Raw genomic sequence first — 24,209 nt, 5'->3', positions numbered from 1 at the left:
AAGTGGTTTCACTCACACTAAAGGACTCAGACCAAGACACTTTTGAGTATATAAGTCATCCAAATGATGGTGAGGTGTACGATACTAATGAAGTTATTCGACCTGGCTATAGGCAACTACGTAAAGATCACTCCAAATCTGACATCATTGGATCCCTAGATGATACTATTCGTACTAGGAGGCGAATATCTGAAAAGGTAACTAAACAATCCAAGGCAAATGAGATTATAAGTGATAACAACTCTCTATTGTGTTTTCTCGAGACTAAAAAGGATGATATTTCTATAATAAAACATTATGGATTTGTTTCTTTGATTGAACCAAAGACTGTTAAAGAAGCTCTTGCAGATGAGGAATGGATAAATGCAATGCAGGAAAATTTGGTCAATTTGAACGAAATAAGGTCTGGGAGTTAACTCCACATCCGAATAATGCAAATATCATAGGAACAAAATGGATTTTTCAGAACAAGACATATGAAAAGGCAGTAGTAACTCGAAATAAGGCCAGGCTGGTTGCTCAAAGCGATGCTCAAGTAGAAGGACTTGATTTTGATGAAACATTTACCCCAGTAGCAATACTTTAGTCCATTCGCATGTTGCTCTCCATTGCTTGTCATTTAGGATTCAAATTGTACCAGATGGATGTCAAGACAACATTTTTGAATGGTTATCTTCAAGAAGAAGTATATGTTGCACAACCTCAAGGCTTCATTGATCCATTCAAACTGACTCATGTCTACAAACTCAAAAAGACCTTATATGGCTTAAAACAAGCTCCTAGAGCATGGTATGATCGTCTCTCATCCTATTTAATTTCTTGTGAGGTAATGTTGACAAAACGTTATTTCTTAAACACACATACACACACTTATTAATTGCTCAAGTCTATGTAGATGATATGGTGTTTGGTGGTACTTCTGCCAAACTTGTCTCCGAATTTGCAAAGATTATGGAGCATGAGTTTGAGATGTCTATGTGTGGTGAACTACCGTACTTTCTTGGCTTGCAAGTTGCTCAATCTCCTGACGGGATATTCCTATCTCAATCTAAATATGACGTTGCCTTAGTAAAAAAATTCAGTCTGGATTCTAAGAAAACTATAGTTAATCCCATGAGTACCTCCACTAAGCTCCATGAAGACTTAGATGGTAAGAGTGTTGATCAATCTCTGTATCGAAGTATGATATGTAGTTTACTCTATCTTACTACTAGTAGACCAAATATCTCTTATAGTGTTGGTGTGTGTGCTTGATTTCAGGCTAATCTAAAATACTCACATTTGGAGGCAGTGAAACGAATTATCCGCTATGTCTCATGGACTTCAGGGTGTGGCATATTTTATACATTCGAAACTAATATTGAAATTGTAGGTTTTTCTAATGCTGATTGGGGGGGGGGGGGACAATCTCCAAGATGGGAGAAGAACTTCAAGGGGATGTTTTTATATTGGTAACAACTTAGTTTCAGGGCATAGCAAGAAGCAAAATTGCATCTTTCTTTCCACAGCAGAAGCAGAATATGTGGCTGCTAGCAACTGTTGTACTCAATTGTTGTGGATGCAACACATGTTACATGACTATGGTTTTGACCGAAAACTTCTTACTTTATTTTGTGATAATACGAGTGCTATCAATATTGCTAAAAATCTTGTTCAGCACTCCCGCAAAAAACACATAGATTTACCATATCATTTTATCTGTGACTTGGTGGAAAGGAACATATTAGAACTAAGTTTTGTACCCTCTATAAGACAATTTGCTAATATTTTCACGAAATCTTTAAATACTAACAGGTTCATCCTTGAGAAATGCACTTTGGATTTGTTCTAGGTCATGAAGGCTCATGGGAAAAGACGTTGGTAAGATGGTCTTAAAATCCTGATCTTAGCTTGCTTTCCATAGCTCTATCTCTTCATTGCTGCTTGTCGTGTTATTTAAGGGTTTTTCTGGTCACGTTCTGGACTTTATGCAAATGATGACTCTATGCTTATATGTCTAAGCTCTACTTCACCTTCACTCATAGGTTACATTGTGGTGGCTCTATTCACCTGCCTGACGTAACTCGAGTGCATCTGGCTGTAACTTGAAAATGATCACTTGTGTTTTTTGTTTGTCTCAAAATATTCTCAGAGGCATGGCCAGGCTATTCCCAAAGTAACCGCTGCTCTGGTTAAACCCTAATCGGGGTGGTGGGAGAGAAACATGAATGGCTTGGCCCCTATGGAGGCTATGTATAAGACAAAACTAGGCCTGAGTGTGTGACCGTGAAGGTATCCTTGATATCTAATACCCTAATATCATCTGATATGGGAGTTATTGTCATTGAACACTTGTTACATGGGTTTTTGTGTTTCTCAAGTCACCAAAAAAGAAAAAACATTGATCTTGGAGTAACAAGGGGGAGCGATGAACATTATCTACAAAAGGTACTTCGGGTGTTATGGGGGAGCGTTGTTACTCAAATAAATGATGTCAAGTTACATGCAAGTGGGTTGTCTAGGCTCCATATGTGATCTCCTCTCTGTGCACTGGTTTTGCTTAGATTGATGGAAGCAGACATTCCCATGCTCAAGTTGATAGAACGTCAAATGGCTATGGATTGATGTGGTGAAATTACAACTCAGTGAAATAGAAAAGGCTCGTGTCATGCAAATAGCTTTGCAGATTTTTCTTTCGCTCTTATTTTTTTCTTTTTCCTTGCATGTTTTCTAATTTGGTATAAGTCTTATTGCTTCGTTCTCGTAATGGCAAGGATATCTTGCTAGATTTATGTGTTGTGTTGGTCTTGAATTCTTCTTGATAGGGTTCTACGTTTACAGTTGTCTCATTAAGTTTTTTTGGTTTTTCAAGATTTTGTTACCTTGTTTACTCTGTGCCTTATTATTATTCCTTTGACTAGGGTTTCCTGGTGTCTCTATATATTCACCTTTTTGCCTTGTCTTCTTTTTCACCCTCTTCCCGACTATTAGTTTGTATTAATCTGGTGTTCAGTGTGCAGGTATGGTTCGTACGAAGAAGACTGCTCGTCTGAGTGGCAATCCTCGTCCCTTATGTTTTCCACCGCCTCCACCTCTTCCTGCTCCTCTTCCACCTTATCCTGAACCTATCATGCCTGTTGTAGTTCCTACTGCCATTCAACGTTCGCCACAGTCTCATGTCACTCAAACTGATCATCTTATTACCATGGTGCAGCGAATGGACCAGAATCGTAGCCTTGAGATCACCTCGACCACACGATGCATGTTTTGATGGAGACCATACAGACTTAGGGAGATCATGTTTCTTCACCTCCATACTCTCTCCCTTCTTCTCCCCAGTCCTCTCCATTCGTCTGATTCATATGCTTCCCACAGTCCCCGGCGCCACCCACATCACTCATAGGACGAGGCTGACAACATTGGTCCAAGTCGGCGGCAATTGCTTGGGATGACGTCTCGCCCCCATAAGCTGCGTCTTGGGCCTTCTCATAGTCTTTAGTTCTTCCCTTTGTCCTTCCATGGGGGAGAATTCGTCAAGTGTTTATTTTATCTAAGTTTTAAGAACTATTTCCTTTTGGGTTGTAATAAGTGCATTAGCACAACCTTATTATGAATAGTATGTTGAGCTTTTATCTATTTTTATTGGCCTATGATCTTGTTCTTAAGGGTGGAAAAGGATGGACACTGATTCCAAATTCCCTAAGGACACTCTTTGATTGTTCAAAGAGTACAAGGAGGCTGAATTGCAATTTGCTATTATCTTGTTTCGCTTGTGGTTTAGTACTTTGTTTTACAAGTACTTGACGAAAGGTGTGGAATGACAAAGGGCGAGATTGAAGGTATTTATCATTCCTCACCTTCTCCTAGGTGCACTAGGAAAGCATCTGTTTTGGTAAGATATGTCTTTCTCAGTTTTTTGAAATTCAAAATTGGATCTTATCCGAGATTTCCTTAAATATAAAAGGTTTGACTTTTTGTTTTGGCATGCTTATCTGCCATAATTATTTTTCATATTTGGTTAATTGTTTAAATTACAGTATGTTTATCTCGATCCTATGTTTAAAGCTTGGATTGAGATCTTGTTTGGTTAGTGGTCCTCGACCTCTATATAAACCTAGATTTTCTATATCTTTCTCACATAGATGTGCAATATCATGAAGGACTACATTTTATGTTTTCATAGAGTCAGAAATGGAAACTTGCATTACATGGTTACAATGGTCAATGGTGTATTCTTTGAAGAGCCAACAGATGCACTAGCCCACCATTCGTTCAAGTGTTACATCCAAATATGTTTTGTATCAACATATTTGGGAAAAAATGAAAAATCCGACCAACTAAAGGTACCATCGGAATCGGATTGTTATATGTGAAGGTGACTAATTATGTAAACCATCGCTTTATGTTCAACAATACTTTCTGTAACACATTGAGTTTTAGGCGTAATACCAAGGTGAACAATAGAGTTTTGTTTTGTTTTTATTTTGTTTTGTTCAATAGTTGGAAGCCTTTGTGTTGGAAATATAAAGAGAGTGCACAATGTTTTAAATTTATGTAACAACTAAACAATCGTATCAAACATGTCAGGTTGCTTGCGACTTCGACCTCTAAGTATCAAGGGAGGAGGTTTGGCCTCGATCTTTCGTTAACTACATCATCATAAATCATGACTCGAATTAATAGATGTTTACAACTTAACCCCTGCTTTGTTACTTGAAAGCTATAATCGCTTTTTGTTATCAAATACAACTATTTTGTTTATCGACCACTTAACATCGGAAAAAGCATAATCCAACTTTTGTTATACGCCCGTTCATCGTCATTAAACTCATTATGTAACATCATGCCATAGACTTTAACATTAAAGTCATTTTGTTCAAGGTTCTACCCAGGCACCAAATCGTCATTTCACCGCAGACCCCTCTATAAACGATAAACCCCTCATCTCTTTCTAGAGCTTCACGTTCAGATTTTGGGAGCAAAAACAAAACCCTAGCCGCCGCGGCGACAGGATGCAGATCTTCGTGAAAACCCTGACGGGGAAGACGATCACCTTGGAGGTCGAGTCCTCCGACACCATCGACAATGTGAAGGCCAAGATCCAAGACAAGGAGGGCATCCCGCCGGACCAGCAGCGTCTCATCTTCGCCGGAAAGCAGCTCGAGGACGGCCGGACACTCGCCGACTACAACATCCAGAAGGAGTCCACTCTCCACCTCGTGCTCCGCCTCCGAGGTGGCGCCAAGAAGAGGAAGAAGAAGACGTACACAAAACCAAAGAAGATCAAGCACAAGCACAAGAAGGTCAAGCTCGCCGTGCTTCAGTTCTACAAGGTCGACGACTCCGGCAAGGTCCAGAAGCTCAGGAAGGAGTGCCCTAACGCCGAGTGCGGCGCCGGGACTTTCATGGCCAACCATTTTGACCGGCACTACTGCGGTAAGTGTGGTCTTACCTATGTTTACCAGAAGGCCGGCGGCGATTGATTGAGAGTCGTCGAAACGCTGTCGTTTTGTTAAGAGTATGAGTTTTGGAAGCAAATGGTTTTCATTTTTAAGGTTTAGAACTTGTAATGTTATTTGCTTTGGAGGTTTATACTGAGTATGAATTTGGAGGTTTAATGGTTAATGATTGATGAATTTACGTGTCTCGATAATTTAATTAGCCTATTGGATGGATTGAATTGGTGATTGCTATCAGGTTACATGATTTAGATTGGGCTTATAGTTACTTGGATATTGGCGGTTTCTATGTACTGTGTAGTGGGCTCTGCATTATGTTTGTTGAAATGGTTGGCATTTCGTTTTGGGTTATTCTCATTTTTGCTTCAATCCGAATTAGTTTCATATTCGTATTTGGTTGCAAATGGTGAACATATACTGTTTTGCTTATTACTCCGAGTAGGTTACTTTTCAAAATGTGTGATTGCTTTAGTCAACTCATTTTCTGCTTGAGTTCTTGGTTTTGTCACAATGCAGATCGTGATGTATAACATTGACAGATGCAGAGAATCCTTTGGGCACAAATGTGCCACTAGATTATATTTGGGCTGGATGAGTATATCTGGTGTATTGTGCCTCTCTTCAGGATCAATTGAATCCTACATCTATGTGTTAATCCTGTGGCCATGTTTATAGAATTTTTTTTTAATCTCGGGTCGCCGTGAGTTGTAGGATGCCTGTTTTCATCTTGTATATGCCAATAGCTTATATCGTTAAATTAAATTCTTCCAGCGTAGTCTTTTTGTTTCATAATACGGAAACTATTGGTAGTTTGCTTTGTAGTCGGTAAAAGGAGTTTCTGGTTCACAAGTATTTGAAGTTTGGTTTCCACATCCAGTTTCATGTCGCCGCACTCTTCTTTAGCAGATTGTCTATTTTTGTGCCTCCGATTGTTTTTGCGCCAAAGACCCTGGAAGTGATCTCCTGCTTAATGTCACCAACAAATGCATAGCCATTTATTTAATTTGTTCCCTTCCCCTGCAGAGTGCAGACTGCTCTGTCTTTGCGTTTCATACTTTGCTGCGGATAAGTTTATTGAATGTTAAGACTCCTTTGTTGGTTCAGAATCAAATGACTAGTAGTGTGCTTTCTCATTGCTTAAACTCCTTTGGTGTTTCAGAATCAAATGACTAATAGTGTGCCCTCTCAAATGACTGCTTTGGTGTTTTAGAATCAAAAAATTGATAGTGTGCCTTCTCAGCGTCCGATCAACTACAGTGCAACTTACGTACAGAGAACAAGATCTGTAGTGCTAAACTTAATGACACTAGCTAGCAGCGTGAATCTTTTTCGGCCTCCTTAACCCGTGTTATTCTGAGTACTCATATTCATTAGCTGTGGGAATCCCGGATATGCCCCATGTGGTAGATGCAATATATCCAAAACATCAAAAAGTAATTTTGAATATTAAGAAATAGAAACTTAAGAAGTTCATGGACTTTCCCAGTTGACTCCAGCTTTCATCTCCTTACATCCATTTGGAATCAACCAAATGAACTCTTACCTCTGCATATTTCAAGCTTCTTCTAAAACTAAACTTACAACTCACCAGAGAAATCGATTGCCTAGCAAAATTTCCAATTAATATGTCTTCTGTTTTACAGTGAGCAAATGTCTGAATAGACTTTTACTCGAACTATTTCCATTCACTTTATTAGTGTACTTGCCAGAGAAGTAGATTGAATAGCAAGAATTCCTATCAATATGTCTTCAGTTCTATAGTGAGCGATAGTTCTGAATAGACTTTTATGCTAAAACTACTTCCATTCACTTTAACTAGACTTTCCCAGTTGACTCCAGCTTTCATCTCCTTACATCCATTCACTTCAATTGTGTTGTTTTAGCTTAAGTATCCAAAACACACACACACACACATGCATACAATTCTCAATTGCATGCACATGCACAAAATATTTACGAAGAGCAGAAAAAAAAAATGCAAGGATGATACCATAATGGATTTGCTGATAAAGGTAGTCCAGCCACCAGTGCTCCAAGGATTCCAAGACATATAAAAAGCTGGTTTACAGATCCAAGTGCACCTCGAATTTCAGTTGGGGAGATCTGACCAAGAGATCACAGTGTTGATCAGCCAGTAAATAGAAAACAATAACCGGGAGCAGTATGTAAACACTAACATTACCTCAGAAATGTAAAGTGGGACAATTGCTGATGAGATGCCAATTCCGATGCCAGCAAGTAAGCGCCCAATTATCATTTGCTCAACACTCTGTGCAGTGGCACTGAAATAATAAAAAGGCCAAGAAAAAATATCAGTGAGCTTCTAGTGTTTTTATTGAAGATCATACCTAAAAATCCAAGACAAAATACAGACCATAAAAATGCTCCAATCGTGAGTGGAATTGCATCAAGTTGAAAAGTCCTAGTTCTCCCAAACTTGTCAGCCAATGACCCACCGGTGAAAGATCCAACTGTGGCACCGGCCAGAAGTGTGCTTACCACCCACCCTACAGAAGGCATAAGGTGGAAACAATGAACTATACATTCTCGAGAGCAAACATCACAATAATTTAAAAAAAAGTATGAATATTCAAAAAAAAAAAGCAAAAAATACTTCATAATATATTGTACTCATTGCAAAACATTATGTGTGAGTGTGTGCGTGTGTGTGAGTAAGAACTCATTCAACACAGACCGCTTATAATTTGGCATTGTATCACAAAAATTAGGAAAATGAAGAACATGTACTCCATGACACTAAATGGATCATAATTTAAGAACTTAAGTCGAAAAGAAAACAAAAGATAATAATAATAATAATAATAATAATAATAATAATAATAATAATGTTTAAGCCAGTTTCTCAGGTTTAATCAAATAAAAAGATTAGACATACCTTTTATTGCAACGTTTTCAGCAATACCAAGATCCTTGGACAAGTACTCAAGAGCACCATTTACCACCCTGCAAAAGAATGCAGGCAGATACAACCATAAGATTCTCATGTGACCAAGTTATACAACTGAACTATTATAAAAAGAGAAAGGCTTGGTCTTGAATTATCTTACAAAAATATACACAGCCGGCAAAAATTGAAGAGGAAAGAGAAATTACAGTCATGACTCATGACTGCATACATATCTTCTGACCACACTGATTTGAATATAAAATGCATACAGATTGTCTGAGCAGACCAATTTGAATGCATAATGTAAATGAAACAGTGCGTAATTAGGGAAAAAACATGTCCAAAATAGAAGAGCAAGTATTTTCTTTGCCAACTTAAATCATACCCAAGATGATAACCAAATAGAATGGCTCCAAGACAGGCAACACCAACATATGGTAATACTGTTCCAGATGATTTGACTTGAGGCTTGGGAGGAACAAGATTCTCAATGTCCCCATCTGCAGCAAAATCAAATAAAGTACAGGTAAAAACCAAAGCATAAAATGTTCAGTTGGGTATAGTGTGCCCTCTCAAATGACTGCTTTGGTGTTTCAGAATCAAATGACTAATAGTGTGCCCTCTCAAATGACTGCTTTGGTGTTTTAGAATCAAAAAATTGATAGTGTGCCTTCTCAGCGTCCGATCAACTACAGTGCAACTTACGTACAGAGAACAAGATCTGTAGTGCTAAACTTAATGACACTAGCTAGCAGCGTGAATCTTTTTCGGCCTCCTTAACCCGTGTTATTCTGAGTACTCATATTTGCTCTTCCACGATAACACCACTTCTCATTCTCCATCTCTCAACTCTTTTACCTCTCTTATAACCCTCATCGATCTCAAAATTATATCTCCATTCTGAATTAGCTTTTTGGAGAGGCAGAAGGTATTAAACAAAACCCAGTTTTATATAATCGATTTAAGAGAAAGGAGGAAGGTGTAATTTATCTCAAGCTACTATACAAGGAGAGGAATGAGGAAAAGAATGTATGATAGCTTTGTGAGAGAGGAAGAAGGGAGAGGAAGAAGATATTTTATGGGTTTTTTTTTTCTTCTCTCAAGGTTCGTAGTATAATCCTGGGTACCAAACGTGTACTAATATGTTTCTTGAAATGACTAGCAACATCATAGTGTCGTGACAAAGACGAGGCTTGTGTTCACGGAAACTTCTTTATGGAAAGTGCTCCTGAAGATCTTGTGAAGCCGATTCTCTGACGTCTGAACCACTGCATCCCCTCTCCCTAGATATGAGGATTGGTTTAGTTGAAGTTTGAATAAATCCTTATTACTGCGGATTTTTCTCCTGATCAAAATAAGAGAGCTAGCCTCACCATCTTTGTTTCTTTACGTTAAGGTTGGTGCAACCCCTTTGTTCAAACAAAATTTCGAATCTGACGACCTTGACCTAAAAACAAAATAGGTGGAGATTTGGACACATACAACACTATTCTTCCACACAATTGATGAAGAATACCAGACTCCAAATAGATCATATTTTATTTGTATTTTCTGCCGATGAGCCGATCTAATCTTGTTTTGTTAAACAACACCCATTCGAATTCTTGAATGGCCTGAAGACTTCACGAACCGGAACAAGGGAGAAATAGGTAATCGGAGATTATGAAATGGAGGATGAGCTGAAGAACTTGGTCAAGGTATGGATCACAACCACCTTATGTCTATCTTATTGTCATTACATAGTGTCCATATTAATCCCAAAGGGACTGCTCAGGCTCATCTTCCTCCTCCCCGTCTTCTACCTCTTCATCACCGCCCCCCTAAATCTCCATTCCTTCCATCTTTGTGGACCTACAATCGTTCTCCTAGTCTGGCTAGGTATCTCCAGGCTCCTCCTCTTCTCCTTTAACCTTGGCCCTCTCTCACCACCTCCACCTTCACTCTTCCATTTCATCTCCCTAGCTTGCCTCCCCGTCAGAATCCAACAACACCCACCTCGAAAAACATCCCCAATTCATCACAGTGCCACAAAGGTTCTGCCAAGCAAGACAATTGTGTTAGCTGTGAAGGCGTTGCTTTTGGGTATGATCATTCATGCCTACAAGTACAGACCATATTTGCACCCGTATGTGATTCTAGCCTTGTACTGTTGCCATATGTACTTGGGTCTAGAAGTGTTCTTTCCCCTTATCGCGACTCCCGTTCAAGCTCTAGGATTCGAGCTCGAACCGCAGTCCAATGAGCCTTACCTCTCCACTTCGCTTCAAGACTTTTGGGGCCGTCGGTGGAACCTAATGGTCACGAATATCCTGCGTCCAACGGTATACGATCCCACCCGACGCGTGTGCGCTCGTGTAGTTGGGGAACGGTGGTCGACGGTCTCGGCTTTGTTGGCTACCTTTGCCGTCTCCGGCTTAATGCACGATGCTACTTACTATTATCTAACGCGCGTGCAGCCCACGTTGGAAGTGACATGGTTTTTTGTGCTACATGGGGCTTGCGTGGTGGCTGAGGTGGAGGTGAAGAAGGCGGTTGCCGGAAGGTGGAGGCTGCACCCGGTGGTTTCACGGCTGTTGACTTTGGTGTTCTTGGCGGTGACCGGCAACTGGCTGTTCTTTCCTCAGTTGCTTAGGAATGGCGTTGATACAAAGGCTATACAAGAGTATGCAACTATGGTGGATTTTGTAAAGGCTAACCTACCATCCAACAAAAGCTAGTCGATAAATTTGACCCCTGTGTTGATCTTTTTTCATATAGGACTAGTTCACTGGTAGGATTCTTTTGGAACTTGTAAGAATCGTTTGCTGCGTCTTGCTCACATAGATGTACAGTATCATGAAGGACTACATTTTCTTTTGTCACAAAGTAAGAAATGGAAACTTGCATTACATGGTTACAATAGTGTATTCTTTGAAGAGCCGAGTGATATACTAGCCCACCCTTCAGTTCAACTGTTGCATCCAATGATGTATTATAATATGAAGAGCTTTTGAAAGAGCAAATGCATGATACCATTTGAAACTGATTTTATTTGTGATGTTACCAGACTAAGGATGTTGTTGTGGTGATGTTTTGTGTTAACATATCTGGGCATAGACGAAAAATCCCACCAACTTAAGGTACCAATTGAAACTGATTGTTATATGTGATGGTGATGCAAAAAAAATCTACATTTATGCATTTGACTCTGTTCAGTAAACCATCGTTTGCTTGTGATGTCGACTTCTAAGTAACAGGGGAGGAAGTGAGGCCTCAAATCGTACACCAAAAGTGTACTGCATCATAAATCTTGACTTGAATTTAATAGATGTTTAGGAGTTAAACACTGTTTTGTCAAAATTATAACCACATAAAAAAGCGTTATTAAACACAACTATCTTATTTATCAACAACTTACTATCAGAAATAAGCATAATCCATAAACACACCCGTAGACATTGCTTTCATCGTCATTATGCAACATCATGTCATAGACTTTAACATTAAAAGTCATTTCGGTCCAAGTTATTACTGAGATTTTACCCAAGGACCAAATCGTCATTTCAACCGCAGACCCAAACATATATCTTTCTAGAGCTTCACGTTTAGATTTTGGGAGCGAAAACAAAACCCTAGCCACCGCGGCGACAAGATGCAAATCTTCATGAAAACCCTAACAGGGAAGACGATCACTTGGAGGTCGAGTCCTCCGACTGTTATATGAATGATGTAAATGGCAACATCTTAACATCTTAAACAATGATCAATTCCACACTGAATAAGAAATGAAAATAATAGGTCCCTAATAGTATAGAGACTCACCAGTTGAAGAACTTCCAAATCCAGCCATTGCTCAACGTTCACAGCGGCTGCACCAAAGATACTCTTCTGAAGCACAGCACAAGAACTCAGTATGGGGTTGAACTGAAATGATTTCTCTCGTGTGTGATCAGGGAATATCTCTTTGTATTTTATACCGGTCTAAACTCTACTTTATGCTCACGCATAGAGTCCAAAGTTGACTGAAGTGTTATCTGTTAAGAGACTTAATTAATATCACAAACTTCATATTGAACAGGATGTCAATTTGATAAGATTTCTAGATTTACCAAGAGATATACATCTCGATAACAACCGTAATAAGATTACTAATTATATAATTCTGCTATTTAACTTGATTTAATCTAATTACATTATCTCAAGTGTTTGAGATAATGTCAAGTCCATTTTATTTCCAACAATCTCCCACTTGGACTGACATTGTCTCTACTGTATAATTGAACTCATGTCTAAAACAAATAGCAACTGTAATGTGCAATTGAATTATATAAAATCTTGTACTTATCTAGCTTGGTCAAGTTAAAGTAACTAATGCAGGACTCAGAATCAAGTATGTCATGAGCAACAAGTTGATTAAGAACCACTAACAAAAATCACAGTACTCACATAAGCTATTGTGATAGTGAAATATGATGACTGGTATATCTATTTGTAAATGCCAGTCTTTCACATCCGTATGTATGACTTTGCCCTATGAATGACTTTATCAAAACAAAATCTCCAGCTATAATGAACTTCAATGAACTTGGAATTGCTGGACTGAACTGAAGTGCTTAAAAGCATGAATGTTCACATGTAAATACATGATATTTATAAAATAGAATAAATCATATAAAACTTTGAGAACTCGAATTAAAATACATGTAGGATTCTGAAATACCTCAAATTTTATTGATCACTTGCAAAAGCAAAGTACAAAAATGCTACGTAGAGTAAAGAAACTAAAAATAAATGGTTACAGTGAGATACAAATTTAAAAATTGATCAGAACTTCTACTGAACTCAAGCATCATCCAACTTGGACAAAACTCCCATATTCTTTGCATGCTTCTTGAATGTTTCAACAGGTAAGGCCTAAGTAAATGGATCTGCAAGCTGTGACTTCGTATCAATATCTAAAACTATGACCTCTCCACTTTTAACATTTTGTCTAGTTCTATAGTATTGTAGATCAATGTGTTTAGAGTTGCAGGACCTCTTATTATTCTTGGTGAAGAACACTGCAGCTTCCTTATCACAGAATATCTTAAGTGCATCAGAAACTAAAGAATTTAATATTTCAATTTGAATTATAAAACTCCTCATCCATAATCCCTGACACATTCCTTCATAAACTGCTATATATTCAACTTGCATGGTGGAGGTGGTAATCAATTTTTGTTTCATTGTTTTCCAAGATACAACCCCTCCAACAAGCATGAATACATACCCACATGTTGATTTTTTTAATTCTGAAAAACGACCTGCAAAGTCTGAATCTGTATATCTTTCTGGAAAATGACCTACAAAGTCTGAATCTATATATTCTACCAACTCTAACTGTTTCTCCTGCCTATACTATCCAATGTTCATGAGTAGGGTTAGATTGAAATCTAGAGAAAATACCAACTGCAAAAGCCAAATCAGGTCATGTGCAGACCTAAGCATCCATGAGACTTCCAGTAAGTTTAGCATACATTGAGTGTGCTATCCACCCCCCCCCCCCCCCCCCAATTTTTGAATTTTTATTCTTTGACAATTTATCTCTCTTAGATATAGGGACTTCACCAAATGCACTGTTTTCCATCTTAAATATTTTTAGGACTTTTTGAATGTAGTTTTGTTGAGAAATTCCTAATAAGCCCTATGCTCTATCTCTGTGAATTTCAATCCCTAAAACATAAGAGGCTTCACCTAAATCCTTCATATCAAGTTATTTGATAAGAATGCTTTAGTTTTTTTAAGTAGCTTTACATTGCTGCTTGCTAAAAGAATGTCATCAACATATAATATGAAAAAAATGAAGGTATTCCCTACTGTTTTCATATAAACACATTCATCAACAATGTTGTCTGTAAATCCAAATGAAGAGATTACTTAATTAAATTTTCTATACCACTGTCTAGAAGCTTGTTTCAATTACAAACAAAATTCTCTTTCCCAGGTTCCACAAAACCTTTAGGTTGTTGCATATATATGACTTCATCTAATTCTCCATTTAAGAATCTTGTTTTAACATCCATTTGATGCAATTCCATATTATAATGAGCAACATGTGCCATTATAATTTTAATTGAATCCTTGGTGGACACATGAGAAAAAGTTTCATCATAGTCTATGCCCATTTTTTGTGTAAACCCTTTTGCTACTAACCTAACTTTATACCTCTCTATGTTTCCATTAACATCCATCTTGGTCTTAAAAACCTATTTTGAACCTAAAGCTTTCTCTTGGATAAGGTCTTACAAATTTCCACACTTTATTTTGAATCTGTGGAAGCAATTTCAACTTCCATTGTTTTATATCATTCAACAATTTTAGTGCTCTTTAGTGCTTGTTTATAGCTTAGTGGATCATTATCTTCTACATCCACTCTTGTAAATAAACAATATAATTGTTGTTTTCCTCAAAAGTTGGTTTTCTTTCTCTCTGAGATCTCCTTAGATGAGATTGTTCTACAATTTTTTGTTCAGCTTGAACATGGTCAGGTTCATCTAAAAGCTCATCTTGAGCATGGTTAGGAGCATCTTGATCTAAGGCAACTGGTTCCTCGAAGTTTTGATTTTAAACTGTAGTTTTTGTAACATTAGTTTCCATTTCATTTTCTGAATTGAATGGTAATAAATTTTCCACAAGAACATTTTTTGTATTTTCTGTAACTTCCTCAAAATATGTAGTCAAGTCTTCAAAACTTGTATTACAAATATCTTCATCCATGAACTTAACTTGATGAGTTTCAAAAGTTCTGGTTGTTCTATTAGTTGTGTAAAATTTATAACCTTTTGATTTTTCACAATATCCAATGAAATGGCAAGGGAATGATGCAGGTTTGTTTGTTTTCTTGTCCAAAGTTCAAATGGAGTCTTATCTACAGATTTACTAGGTGCTCGGTTGCAAATATAATTTGCAGTCTTAAGAGCCTCAATAAGAACTTAGGCAACCCTGTTTTGCACATCATGCTTATCACCATGTTTTTCAAGGTTCTATATTTCCTTTTTGCTACCCCGTTTTGTTGAGGGTTATCGGGAGTTGTATATTAAGCCTTAATGTCATGCTCTTGCAAATAAAGTGGAAAATGTTTGTTGGCCTACTTCAGTATGTCTATCATAGTACTCCCCTCTTCTATCAGACCTAACAATTTTGGTTTTCTTCTCTAGCTGCAATTCAACTTCAGTTTTGTATATTATGAATGCCTGTAGAGTTTCAGATTTTGCTGATAAAAGATAGATGTAGCAGTACCTAGAAAAATTGTCTATCAAAGTGATAAAGCAAACATTTCCACAAATGGTTTTGTGTTTAAAAGGGTCAAATATGTTTGTATGGATTAATTACAATAGTGAATGACTTCTAGATGCATTTAAATTTCTGCTATGTGTCATTTTCCCTTTGTAACACAATGCAATCAGTTAAATTAGAATAGTCTAAAGCTGGTAAAATTTTATTCTTTTCCAATGTTTTAAGTCTTTCTTTAGATATATGGCCTAAGATTTCTTAATCATCAAACCATGGTTGTTATATACCAGTTATTATTGAAACAGTCAAAACTTTGGTTAAGAAAAGTTCCAAGAATCTGAAAAGATACATATATAACCCACATAAGATGCTGCACTAAAATAAAACAACAAAGTGAACATCTTTGGAAGAACAAAATATAAGTGTTATGTTGAATTAGCTACACAAGTTTAGTTTGTTAAATGAATATTTTGAGAAAAACAATAATGAAAAATTGTTTTGTGCAATGTAGTCTATAAAGCTTTCTTTAAATCACAAACCAAATCAATAGTCTTATTTCCAGTTCATATCCTTAGTAAAACCATTGATTTTCAACTATGATTAATTCTGCATATTCATATATACAATTTGAGAGATTACTGTAATGTATATACTCCTTCCTCTTTTTAAAATTTCCAACAAAATCATAGTCTTTTAATAGCACAATTCAATTACAGTAATCAAGACAATTGAATCCAAACAGTGCCAAAGATTACTGAAATTAAACATACAAGCCTCCATCTCCAGATCATGTCAAAATCAAACAATTCAAGCATCAAAGATCATCTAAATGCCTAGCACACGTCAACCACAAATTCATTAACTATATGCCAACACAATCATATGACCATCCACAAATGCATAATTGAAGTTTTGACAAGATTTATATTGAAATCTTACCTTTGCCTTTGCTACAGCGCTGCAATTAGTTAACATAAACTCAAAACAAAAACCTGATAGCCATTTCTGAATAGATGCGCCTAATGGGTTTGAATCCCTTCACTGAGATTAAGATTCTCAGTTGCGCAGAGCTCCCCCAAAAACCCAGAACCATGCTCTCAAAACCAAAAACCAGTCGTCCTTTCCCTTTTTTTTTTCTTTCTTCCGTCTCTGTATATTTCTTTCTATCGTAAAAGACTGAAAGTGATAGAATAAAAAAAACTTTATGTCACCGGGTTTTGGGTTTGGCTTAGGGTTATTAAGTGGGCTTAAGATTAATGAATGAGATTAACTTAATATGAATTTTAATCAACTGAAAATTTAATTATGTATTCATCTTAATTTTTACTGAATTGAAAACAAAACCCGAAAAATTCTTTTATGCAGTCTGTGGTATCCTTGCTTGCTCTGATACCATATGTTATATGGATGATGTAAATGAAAACATCTTAAAAAAGAATCAATACCACAAACATATGTTATATGGATGAACTACACCCATGCGTGTTCATACGAAAGACAAATTCCGGATTCGTCATCGTTGCGGTCTACGTTGATGACATGAATATAATTGGTACTCTTGATGAGATTGAAGAGACCGTGTCTTATTTGAAGTCAAAATTTGAGATGAAGGACCTAGGGAGGACGAAATTCTGTCACGGCCTTGAGCTTGTGCATAGGACCGACGACATCTTAGTCCACCAGTCGAATTGCACGCAGAAGATGCTTCGATGTTTCAATATGGATCTATGCAGTCCATTGTCTACTCCCATGGTCGTCTGAAGTCTAGATATCAAGAAGGATCTATTCCGTCCTAAAGAGGATGATGAAGAAGTTTTTGGTCCTGAAGTTTCATACCTTAGTGCAATTGGGACACTATTGTATCTTGCTCAATGCACTAGATCGGACATATCTTTCGCAGTGAACCTATTAGCTAGATTTAGCTCCGCGCTTACGCTACGTCATTGGAATGGAATCAAGCATTTTTTTCGGTACTTGAAAGGTTCCCTTGATATGAGATTGTTCTATCCTTACAACATAGAAAATACCATGGTTGTGCCACCTCACACCTGCGCCGCAGGAAGCCTCGGCAGCACCGATGTACGCGGCAAAGCTGCCGCCGGCAGCCACGGTGTGGCGGCTGACCACGGTGCCGAGAGCAGCAACCAGTCCCGACTTGCTCCTTCCCCTGATGCAAAGACTCCAAACAACTTGTTAGTTGGTTATGCTGACGCATGGTACCTCTCTGACTCTCATAAGGCTCGTTCTCAAACCGGTTGTGTGTTTACCATTGGAAATACGGCGATATCTTGGAGATCCATGAAGCAAACTCTTGTTGCTACTTCTTTGAATCACGCGGAGATCATCGCTCTCCATGAGGCAGTTAAATAATGTGTTTGGCTACGATTACTCGTTCGTCATATTCGTGACTCTTGTGGATTAGTCTCTACAACTGATCAACCTACGTACATTTATGAAGATAATGCTACTTGCATAGAGCAGACAAAGTTTGGTTTCATCAAGGGAGACAAAACCAAACATATTTAGCCCAAGTTCTTCTACAACGTTCAACAATAGAAGTTCTTAAATGTTCAGATCAATCAAGTGAGTTCAGAATCCAATGTTGCAGATTTGTTCACCAAGTCTTTGCCTAACTTTTGTGAAACATGTGAAGAGCATTGACATGCGTCATATATCAGAACTTTAGAGTTTGGTAGACTTCAGAGGGAGTCTACATCACATGTTAAGATCTTTAAGTAGTTGGTGTGTTGTGCTCTTTTTCCCTTTGATCAAGCTTTTGTTTTACCCAAGAGGTTTTTGTTTTGCTTGACAAGATTTTTACCGAGGCAACGTTGTGCGTCATGCAACCTAGGCATGCGACACAAGGAGGAGTGTTCCGGAAGAATTACTATTATACCCGTATGTGTGTCTTAGCCTAATAGGTTTCCTGTTACGAGATAGATTAGCATCTCCGTAATAGATTAGGACTTCGAATCGTACGAGATTGTGGTTTTGTAATGCCTATATATATGCCCCCATATCATTCAATAATACACAATTATTTCATCATGCATCACATGTCAAATTGTGATTAAAATGGTAGACTACTGAGTATTACTATGTGTACTACATAGCACAGAAAAATTTCTCACTAATTTTATAATTCTACTATTTAATTTGATTTAATTCAATTGTCTCAAGAGTCCATTTTATTTCCAAGATTTAATGCTATTATCTCAAGAGTCCATTTTATTTCCAACACCGACACCGTCAACAATGTGAAGGCCAAGATCCAAGACAAGGAGGGCATCCTGCCTAGAGGCGGATGTTGGCTACGGCTCTCCCAGTAGTTGCTGGGAGAAAATTTTGGGGGGCACGCTTAATATAAATATATGCTGGGCAAAGAATATCTACTTGAGGTTATATTCAGCTCTCCCAACAGTTCTTGTCTCAACTGCAACATTTGCTTGGGGTGTGAATCTGATGGCTCATACTGTCATAATCAAAGGGACCCGGATTTATGATTCAGAAAAGGGAGCATGGACTGAACTTAGTCCTCTTGATATTATGCAGATGTTAGGCCGTGCAGGAAGACCTCAATATGATTTAGATGGAGAAGGGATAATCATTACTGGCTATCCTAAACTGTATGGTTTGGAAGCTGATGTTCTCACTAAAGATCCAAAACTGGAGGAAAGGCGAGGTGCTTTGGTAAGCATCAATACACTAGTATTTTACTCTTTTACTATCTTAAATAGATTTGTTTTCTTGTCATTTGATTGATGTGCCATATTAGTTATAATTGTACATAGCTATCCCTTTAAATACTAGTACAATGAACATATTAATCTTGTGGAGGGGAATACTGATAGAATCATCCGCTGCATGTCAATCTACAAGTTTATTATGCACAGGGGGATCACTTATTGACAAAGAAACATTAGGTTGGTTGGTATTTAAAAAAATGGTATTAGGAGTTTGCTATGAATCATTTTATTAGATGGGCAGAGGCGGATGTTACAGTTAGAGCATTATAAGTATCAAGTTGTTTATGATAAAGATTTTGAAAAATTATCTTCTCTTGCGCAATTATGTAGATGATTAGTTGAAATAGACTTAGCAAAGTTTTTTCCCTTGGTTGATAGATTGATTCATTTAGTCTTGACACTTCCTGTTTCCACTGCTATTACGGAACGTGCATTTTCAGCTATGAAAATTATAAAGACTAGATTGCGAAACAAGATGGAAGACGGATACCTTTCAGGTTGTATGATGCTTCACATTGAAAATGAATACGTAGATGGTATTGACTTAGAGACAGTGATTGATCATTTTCAGTCTATTAGAGATCGTAGAGCGCAATTTAGATAGAGTATTTTATGTAACAGTTCTTAATGACTCTTATTTATTGATAATTTTTATATCTCTTTCGAATTATTGATTAATCATATGTAAAAATTATTTTTTTACTTTATTAGAAGTTTTCATTACGGTCGATGAATTTTTTTCCGCCAATCTAACTTTGGGACCTTAGATCCGCCACTGATCCCGCCGGACCAGCAGCACCTCATCTTCGCCGGAAAGCAGCTCGAGTACGGCCGGACACTCGCCGACTACAACATCCAGAAGGGGTCCACTCTCCACCTCGTGCTCCGCCTCCGCGGTGGCGCCAAGAAGAGGTAGAAGAAGACGTACACAAAGCCCAAGAAGATCAATCACAAGCACAAGAAGGTCAAGCTCGCCGTGCTTCATTCTACAAGGTCAACGACTCCGGAAAGGTCCAGAAGCTCAGGAAGGAGTGCCCTAACGCCGAGTGCGGCGCCGGGACTTTCATGGCCAACCATTTTGACCGGCATTACTGCGGTAATTGTGGTCTTACCTATGTTTACCAAAAGGCCGGCGGAGATTGATTGAGAGTCGTCGAAAACGGTGTCGTTTTGATGATCGTTATTAGTAGTATCAGGGATTTAAGTGCTGTTGGGATTTGAACAAATGGTTTAATTTCATGGTAAGAACTTGTGAAACTCTCTGTTTGAAGTTGTTACTTGAAATTTTCAATATGGAGCTTAATGGTTAGTTCGTTAAATTTAATTACCTGATGGGTGGATATTCTGTGATTGCTGTTAGATTATCGTTTTAGATTGTGTTTCTATTGAGATAATTCCTGGCTGGATTGGATTTGTTTCTACAATTACTTCCAATGTGGTAATTGTTATATGTAGTCCTTTTTGCTATTGAAAATGTTTGTAGTTGTTAAAGCATTTTGCTTTTCAATCGGGTTCCTTTTGGGTTATCTATTGTATTTTGGTTCGGATGTTACATTAGCAAATAGCAACTTATTTCTTGGGCATTATGTGCTTTTAGTTTTGATCAAACAAGTTTTGACCACATCAGTCCACTCATTTGCTGCGAAATGGTTTGAACTGCCCGCCATCTGGTTGTGCTGTCTTGTTAGATTGACGTGTGTTAGATGGGCTTTCATGATTAGGCAGTAGAGATTTTAAAGTAGTTATAGGCTTATAGCCTTACCCAACATGGTAGATCATAGTTTAGGGAGTAGAACTAGTTCTACATCATTGTCGAATGCACATCCGAGATCATTAGTCTTTCTCAATCTTCTGTTCAGTTTGTTTACAATTCCGTCTTGGTAGAGCATCTCTTGGATGTCGATTATCTTTCTTTCTTTGAAGTTCTCTCCCTTTGCTAGTCTAGTGGCCTGAATTTCGCTCCTTGACGCATAGTTAATTATTAATGTGAGTAGACCAGCGTGAATGAGGATTAGGGGCAACTAAGCTACAGTTTTGAAACTGTTTGTGGATAGCTATCAGCAGCTTGAAGAAATCCTACATCTGTTTATTTGTCAACCATTGTTAGTTTCATATCAGCTTTTGAGCTGTGGGTTGGTACTGTGCCTGCCCTCCTCTTATCACACTAAGGCTAGCAGAGTTAAGAGTATTCTTCCATCCTTCATTCTGTTTCTGCTGTACATGTCCCTTGACTGTCCAATTTAACAAGGTTGGAATTTGATAGTATCATTAACTTTCATTTGCAGTCGGTAAAGGAATTGCTCTCAGCAGCTTCTGCCCTTTTGACAATAGTTTTTATTCTCTATAGTTCCAAACAGATCTTTATCTTAGTCGCATGTCACTGATTCTATGATGGGGTTAATGACATGATTCATGGTTGAACTTGTTGGTGAACTCCTCATTGTCGACCATCCATGCTGATTGAAAAGGTTCAAATCATGAACAGGGTGTATCAAATTTTAATTCAAATTCAAATCTATTGTCTCAACATTCCTCACTACAGGGAGTACTGAAGTTATGTTGAGCCAAGCGACTCCACAAGCTAAACGCTTTCAGCTTTGGGAAGTAAATCTGTAGTAAAATTGAGCCTATGAGAAAACTTGTGTTGGTCCGTTCTCGTACTCATGCTGTAATGCTCTCGTTTTGGCTTTTACTGGTTTCACTCCCTACAATCCCTACATAGTAAGAAGAGAAAGTAATGCTGGTGTCTTTGTGGCTAGTTGGCCTTGAGCAACTCTCTAAATCCAGCAAGTCATGAGTCGACTGGCATAGTGAGACAAAGATGAAGATGGAAGATCGATTATGTCATTATGATAAAACGAATATGAGGTAATCTAAAGTATCTCTGTTTTGATTTTGTTCAAGTCTCGATTAAACAATGTGGTAGGGCATCACCTTGCTCAAGTTGAAGTCGTATGATCGATGTAGTATTGCTGTTATCAAGAAGATGCATTAGACATTGTCGTTTTGAACTTGGATAAACAAGAACGGAAACAAATGTTCTACAATTCTGATGGTTATGTATCATCAACAAAAAGTTCAAAATTGCAAGACATTTGTGCATATTAGATTGAATATTATAACAGTATAAGCTCTCGGGTTAGATATAGGTTATATTTACATGAACTGTAATTCCTTAACAATTATATAACTCCATCTGATGTATCACTTCCGCAACATCTTCATAAAAGAATAAAATTGTACTCTTTTTTTTCTTGCTACAAATTAAATTTGTGTCACTAAGCTCGTGCAAATAATAATAACACTACGTTTTCTATGCATGATTATGACATGTGACCTGTGACCTGTCAAGTGTTATTTGTTACATGATATTCTTTTCTTGAGCAGAAGTAATTTTGACACCTAAATTCTATACTTGCACTTCAGCTTCCTAGAGCAATAAATAGAAACTTCTACAGCAAACAAATCGCTGGTCTCTGAGTGACCAGTTGGCTTAGAGCTAGTCTCTCTGACCAGCTGTCGCCAGTTCAACCGGCAAATGGGATTGAGGGAAACAAATGGGAAACTGGTGTCTGTTACTCTGCTTCTTTGTTTGAAAATGTGGTATTTTAAAATGCCTCTGTTTTTCCTTTTCTTAAACACAAATGGTAACTTACTTACTATGAGTTTAAGAATTAGGCATTTAAATTACCTATGCTTATTCTTCAAGAACAGTTTACTGGACTTTTCATTTATGCCTTTTGTTTAAAACATGACGTTAAGGGGGTGTATTATATATGGAATTAGTGAGAGTTTTAAAGAAATCAATGGAATTTAAAAGTTTAGGTGTATTCAATATAGACTTTTAATTATCAATACAAGTCTAGGTGTATTCAATTAGGATTTTTAAAAGTCATTATGGAATCCATGAAAGTCTTGGGGTATTCAATCTAAACTTTTAAAAATGAATAGAATTTTGTAGGTATTTAAAATAGTATTCATACTTATGGAATTATAAACTCATGGAATATCATGGATTTTGTAGTGTTAATTATACACACCACAATTCAAAAATTGTCTAGCCTCTAGACCAAAGATTTTCATAGACTTTCTCATTGACTTTATCATTGTATTTAAAGACGTTCATTCTCCACAATTTTTCTTCATTTTCTTTTTATCTTTTCTTTACCAATTTTTTTCCTACAACCTAACATGTTTATGCCCATGTTTATTCATAACTAACAAAAAAAAGTAGTTTCAATTTTTTTATGAGTACTGAGAAATCTATGATTATTATCAATTATTTGGATTTCACGAATCAATAAAAGTCTGTAGATATCAGCCTAAAGTCTGTGGTTGAAATCAATGATTTTGATAATTCTATAAAAGTCTATGTACTTTTTAAAGAGTCCGTAGAGTTTCTAAAAAGTCTGTCAATTAAAATAAGTACACACAAATCTAAATATAATACACCCCCTAAATTTAAATAACCAAACAAGAACTGACGCCAATACCTCTCTAATTAGTGGCATCGCTTTACATTGAGTGAGGAGCAGTTCAGGGGTTCGATTCTATTGGCACCGTCACCGCACACCTACAGTACTGCTACTCTTACATAAATGAGGTATTCTAAAGTACCTCTGTTTTGCTTGGCACAAGTTTTTCCAATAATTTAGTGGAGGATTTTGATGCACCCAAACTCTTTGGTTAACCGATTGTTGCAGGCGACGTATGTTCCTGGAGGTAATTGGGGAGCTGCTAAGCTCGGCTCTAAGCCTTCTTTTATTTGGAGGAGTTTAATTTGGGGAAAAGAATTGTTGTGTGTGGGGATTAGAATATTCTAGTATACATCAATATATGTTATACATCTCACATCCAACGGTCAAT

General features: G+C 37.4%; 4 protein-coding genes across 4 annotated transcripts; 3 read left to right on the top strand and 1 right to left on the bottom strand.

Moving 5' to 3' along the window:
- Nucleotides 1-900: 900 nt before the first annotated feature.
- On the top strand, nucleotides 901-4,070 carry LOC126803010 (uncharacterized). Its single transcript, XM_050530748.1, has 4 exons — nucleotides 901-1,150; nucleotides 3,000-3,187; nucleotides 3,761-3,871; nucleotides 4,017-4,070. The coding sequence occupies exons 1-4, from the start codon at nucleotides 901-903 to the stop codon at nucleotides 4,068-4,070; spliced, it is 603 nt and encodes a 200-aa protein (XP_050386705.1).
- Nucleotides 4,071-4,936: 866 nt separating this feature from the next.
- LOC126799451 (ubiquitin-40S ribosomal protein S27a) lies at nucleotides 4,937-5,560 on the top strand. The gene has a single exon (XM_050526658.1). The coding sequence runs from the start codon at nucleotides 4,992-4,994 to the stop codon at nucleotides 5,460-5,462; it is 471 nt and encodes a 156-aa protein (XP_050382615.1). The 5' UTR covers nucleotides 4,937-4,991; the 3' UTR covers nucleotides 5,463-5,560.
- A 1,498-nt stretch (nucleotides 5,561-7,058) lies between these two features.
- On the bottom strand, nucleotides 7,059-9,188 carry LOC126803003 (plastidic glucose transporter 4-like). Its single transcript, XM_050530735.1, has 7 exons — nucleotides 9,128-9,188; nucleotides 8,732-8,846; nucleotides 8,335-8,402; nucleotides 7,813-7,945; nucleotides 7,621-7,720; nucleotides 7,429-7,541; nucleotides 7,059-7,173 (listed from the first exon to the last, which is right to left on the bottom strand). The coding sequence occupies exons 1-7, from the start codon at nucleotides 9,186-9,188 to the stop codon at nucleotides 7,059-7,061; spliced, it is 705 nt and encodes a 234-aa protein (XP_050386692.1).
- Nucleotides 9,189-9,987: 799 nt separating this feature from the next.
- LOC126802994 (probable long-chain-alcohol O-fatty-acyltransferase 5) lies at nucleotides 9,988-11,063 on the top strand. Its single transcript, XM_050530721.1, has one exon. The coding sequence runs from the start codon at nucleotides 10,014-10,016 to the stop codon at nucleotides 11,061-11,063; it is 1,050 nt and encodes a 349-aa protein (XP_050386678.1). The 5' UTR covers nucleotides 9,988-10,013.
- The last annotated feature ends 13,146 nt before the right edge of the window (nucleotides 11,064-24,209 follow it).

The sequence above is a fragment of the Argentina anserina genome, chromosome 1 (assembly GCF_933775445.1).
Source record: "Argentina anserina chromosome 1, drPotAnse1.1, whole genome shotgun sequence".
Taxonomy (NCBI): domain Eukaryota; kingdom Viridiplantae; phylum Streptophyta; class Magnoliopsida; order Rosales; family Rosaceae; genus Argentina; species Argentina anserina.
The sequence above is the reverse complement of the archived record's forward strand: the minus strand, read 5'-3'. Positions and strand labels throughout refer to the sequence as shown.

What these genes read in the sequence shown, in the direction of transcription:
- LOC126803010 (XM_050530748.1), top strand. Translation starts at nt 901, where the DNA reads ATGGTGTTTGGTGGTACTTCTGCCAAACTTGTCTCCGAATTTGCAAAG. An exon ending in GCTCCATGAAGACTTAGATG is followed by an intron (nt 1,151 to 2,999) that starts GTAAGAGTGTTG and finishes TTCAGTGTGCAG; the next exon opens with GTATGGTTCGTACGAAGAAG. An exon ending in CTGATCATCTTATTACCATG is followed by an intron (nt 3,188 to 3,760) that starts GTGCAGCGAATG and finishes CTTGTGGTTTAG; the next exon opens with TACTTTGTTTTACAAGTACT.
- LOC126799451 (XM_050526658.1), top strand. Translation starts at nt 4,992, where the DNA reads ATGCAGATCTTCGTGAAAACCCTGACGGGGAAGACGATCACCTTGGAG.
- LOC126803003 (XM_050530735.1), bottom strand. Translation starts at nt 9,188, where the DNA reads ATGGAGAATGAGAAGTGGTGTTATCGTGGAAGAGCAAATATGAGTACT. An exon ending in CTATTTGGTTATCATCTTGG is followed by an intron (nt 8,403 to 8,731) that starts GTATGATTTAAG and finishes ATTCTTTTGCAG; the next exon opens with GGTGGTAAATGGTGCTCTTG. An exon ending in ACGATTGGAGCATTTTTATG is followed by an intron (nt 7,721 to 7,812) that starts GTCTGTATTTTG and finishes TTATTATTTCAG; the next exon opens with TGCCACTGCACAGAGTGTTG.
- LOC126802994 (XM_050530721.1), top strand. Translation starts at nt 10,014, where the DNA reads ATGGAGGATGAGCTGAAGAACTTGGTCAAGGTATGGATCACAACCACC.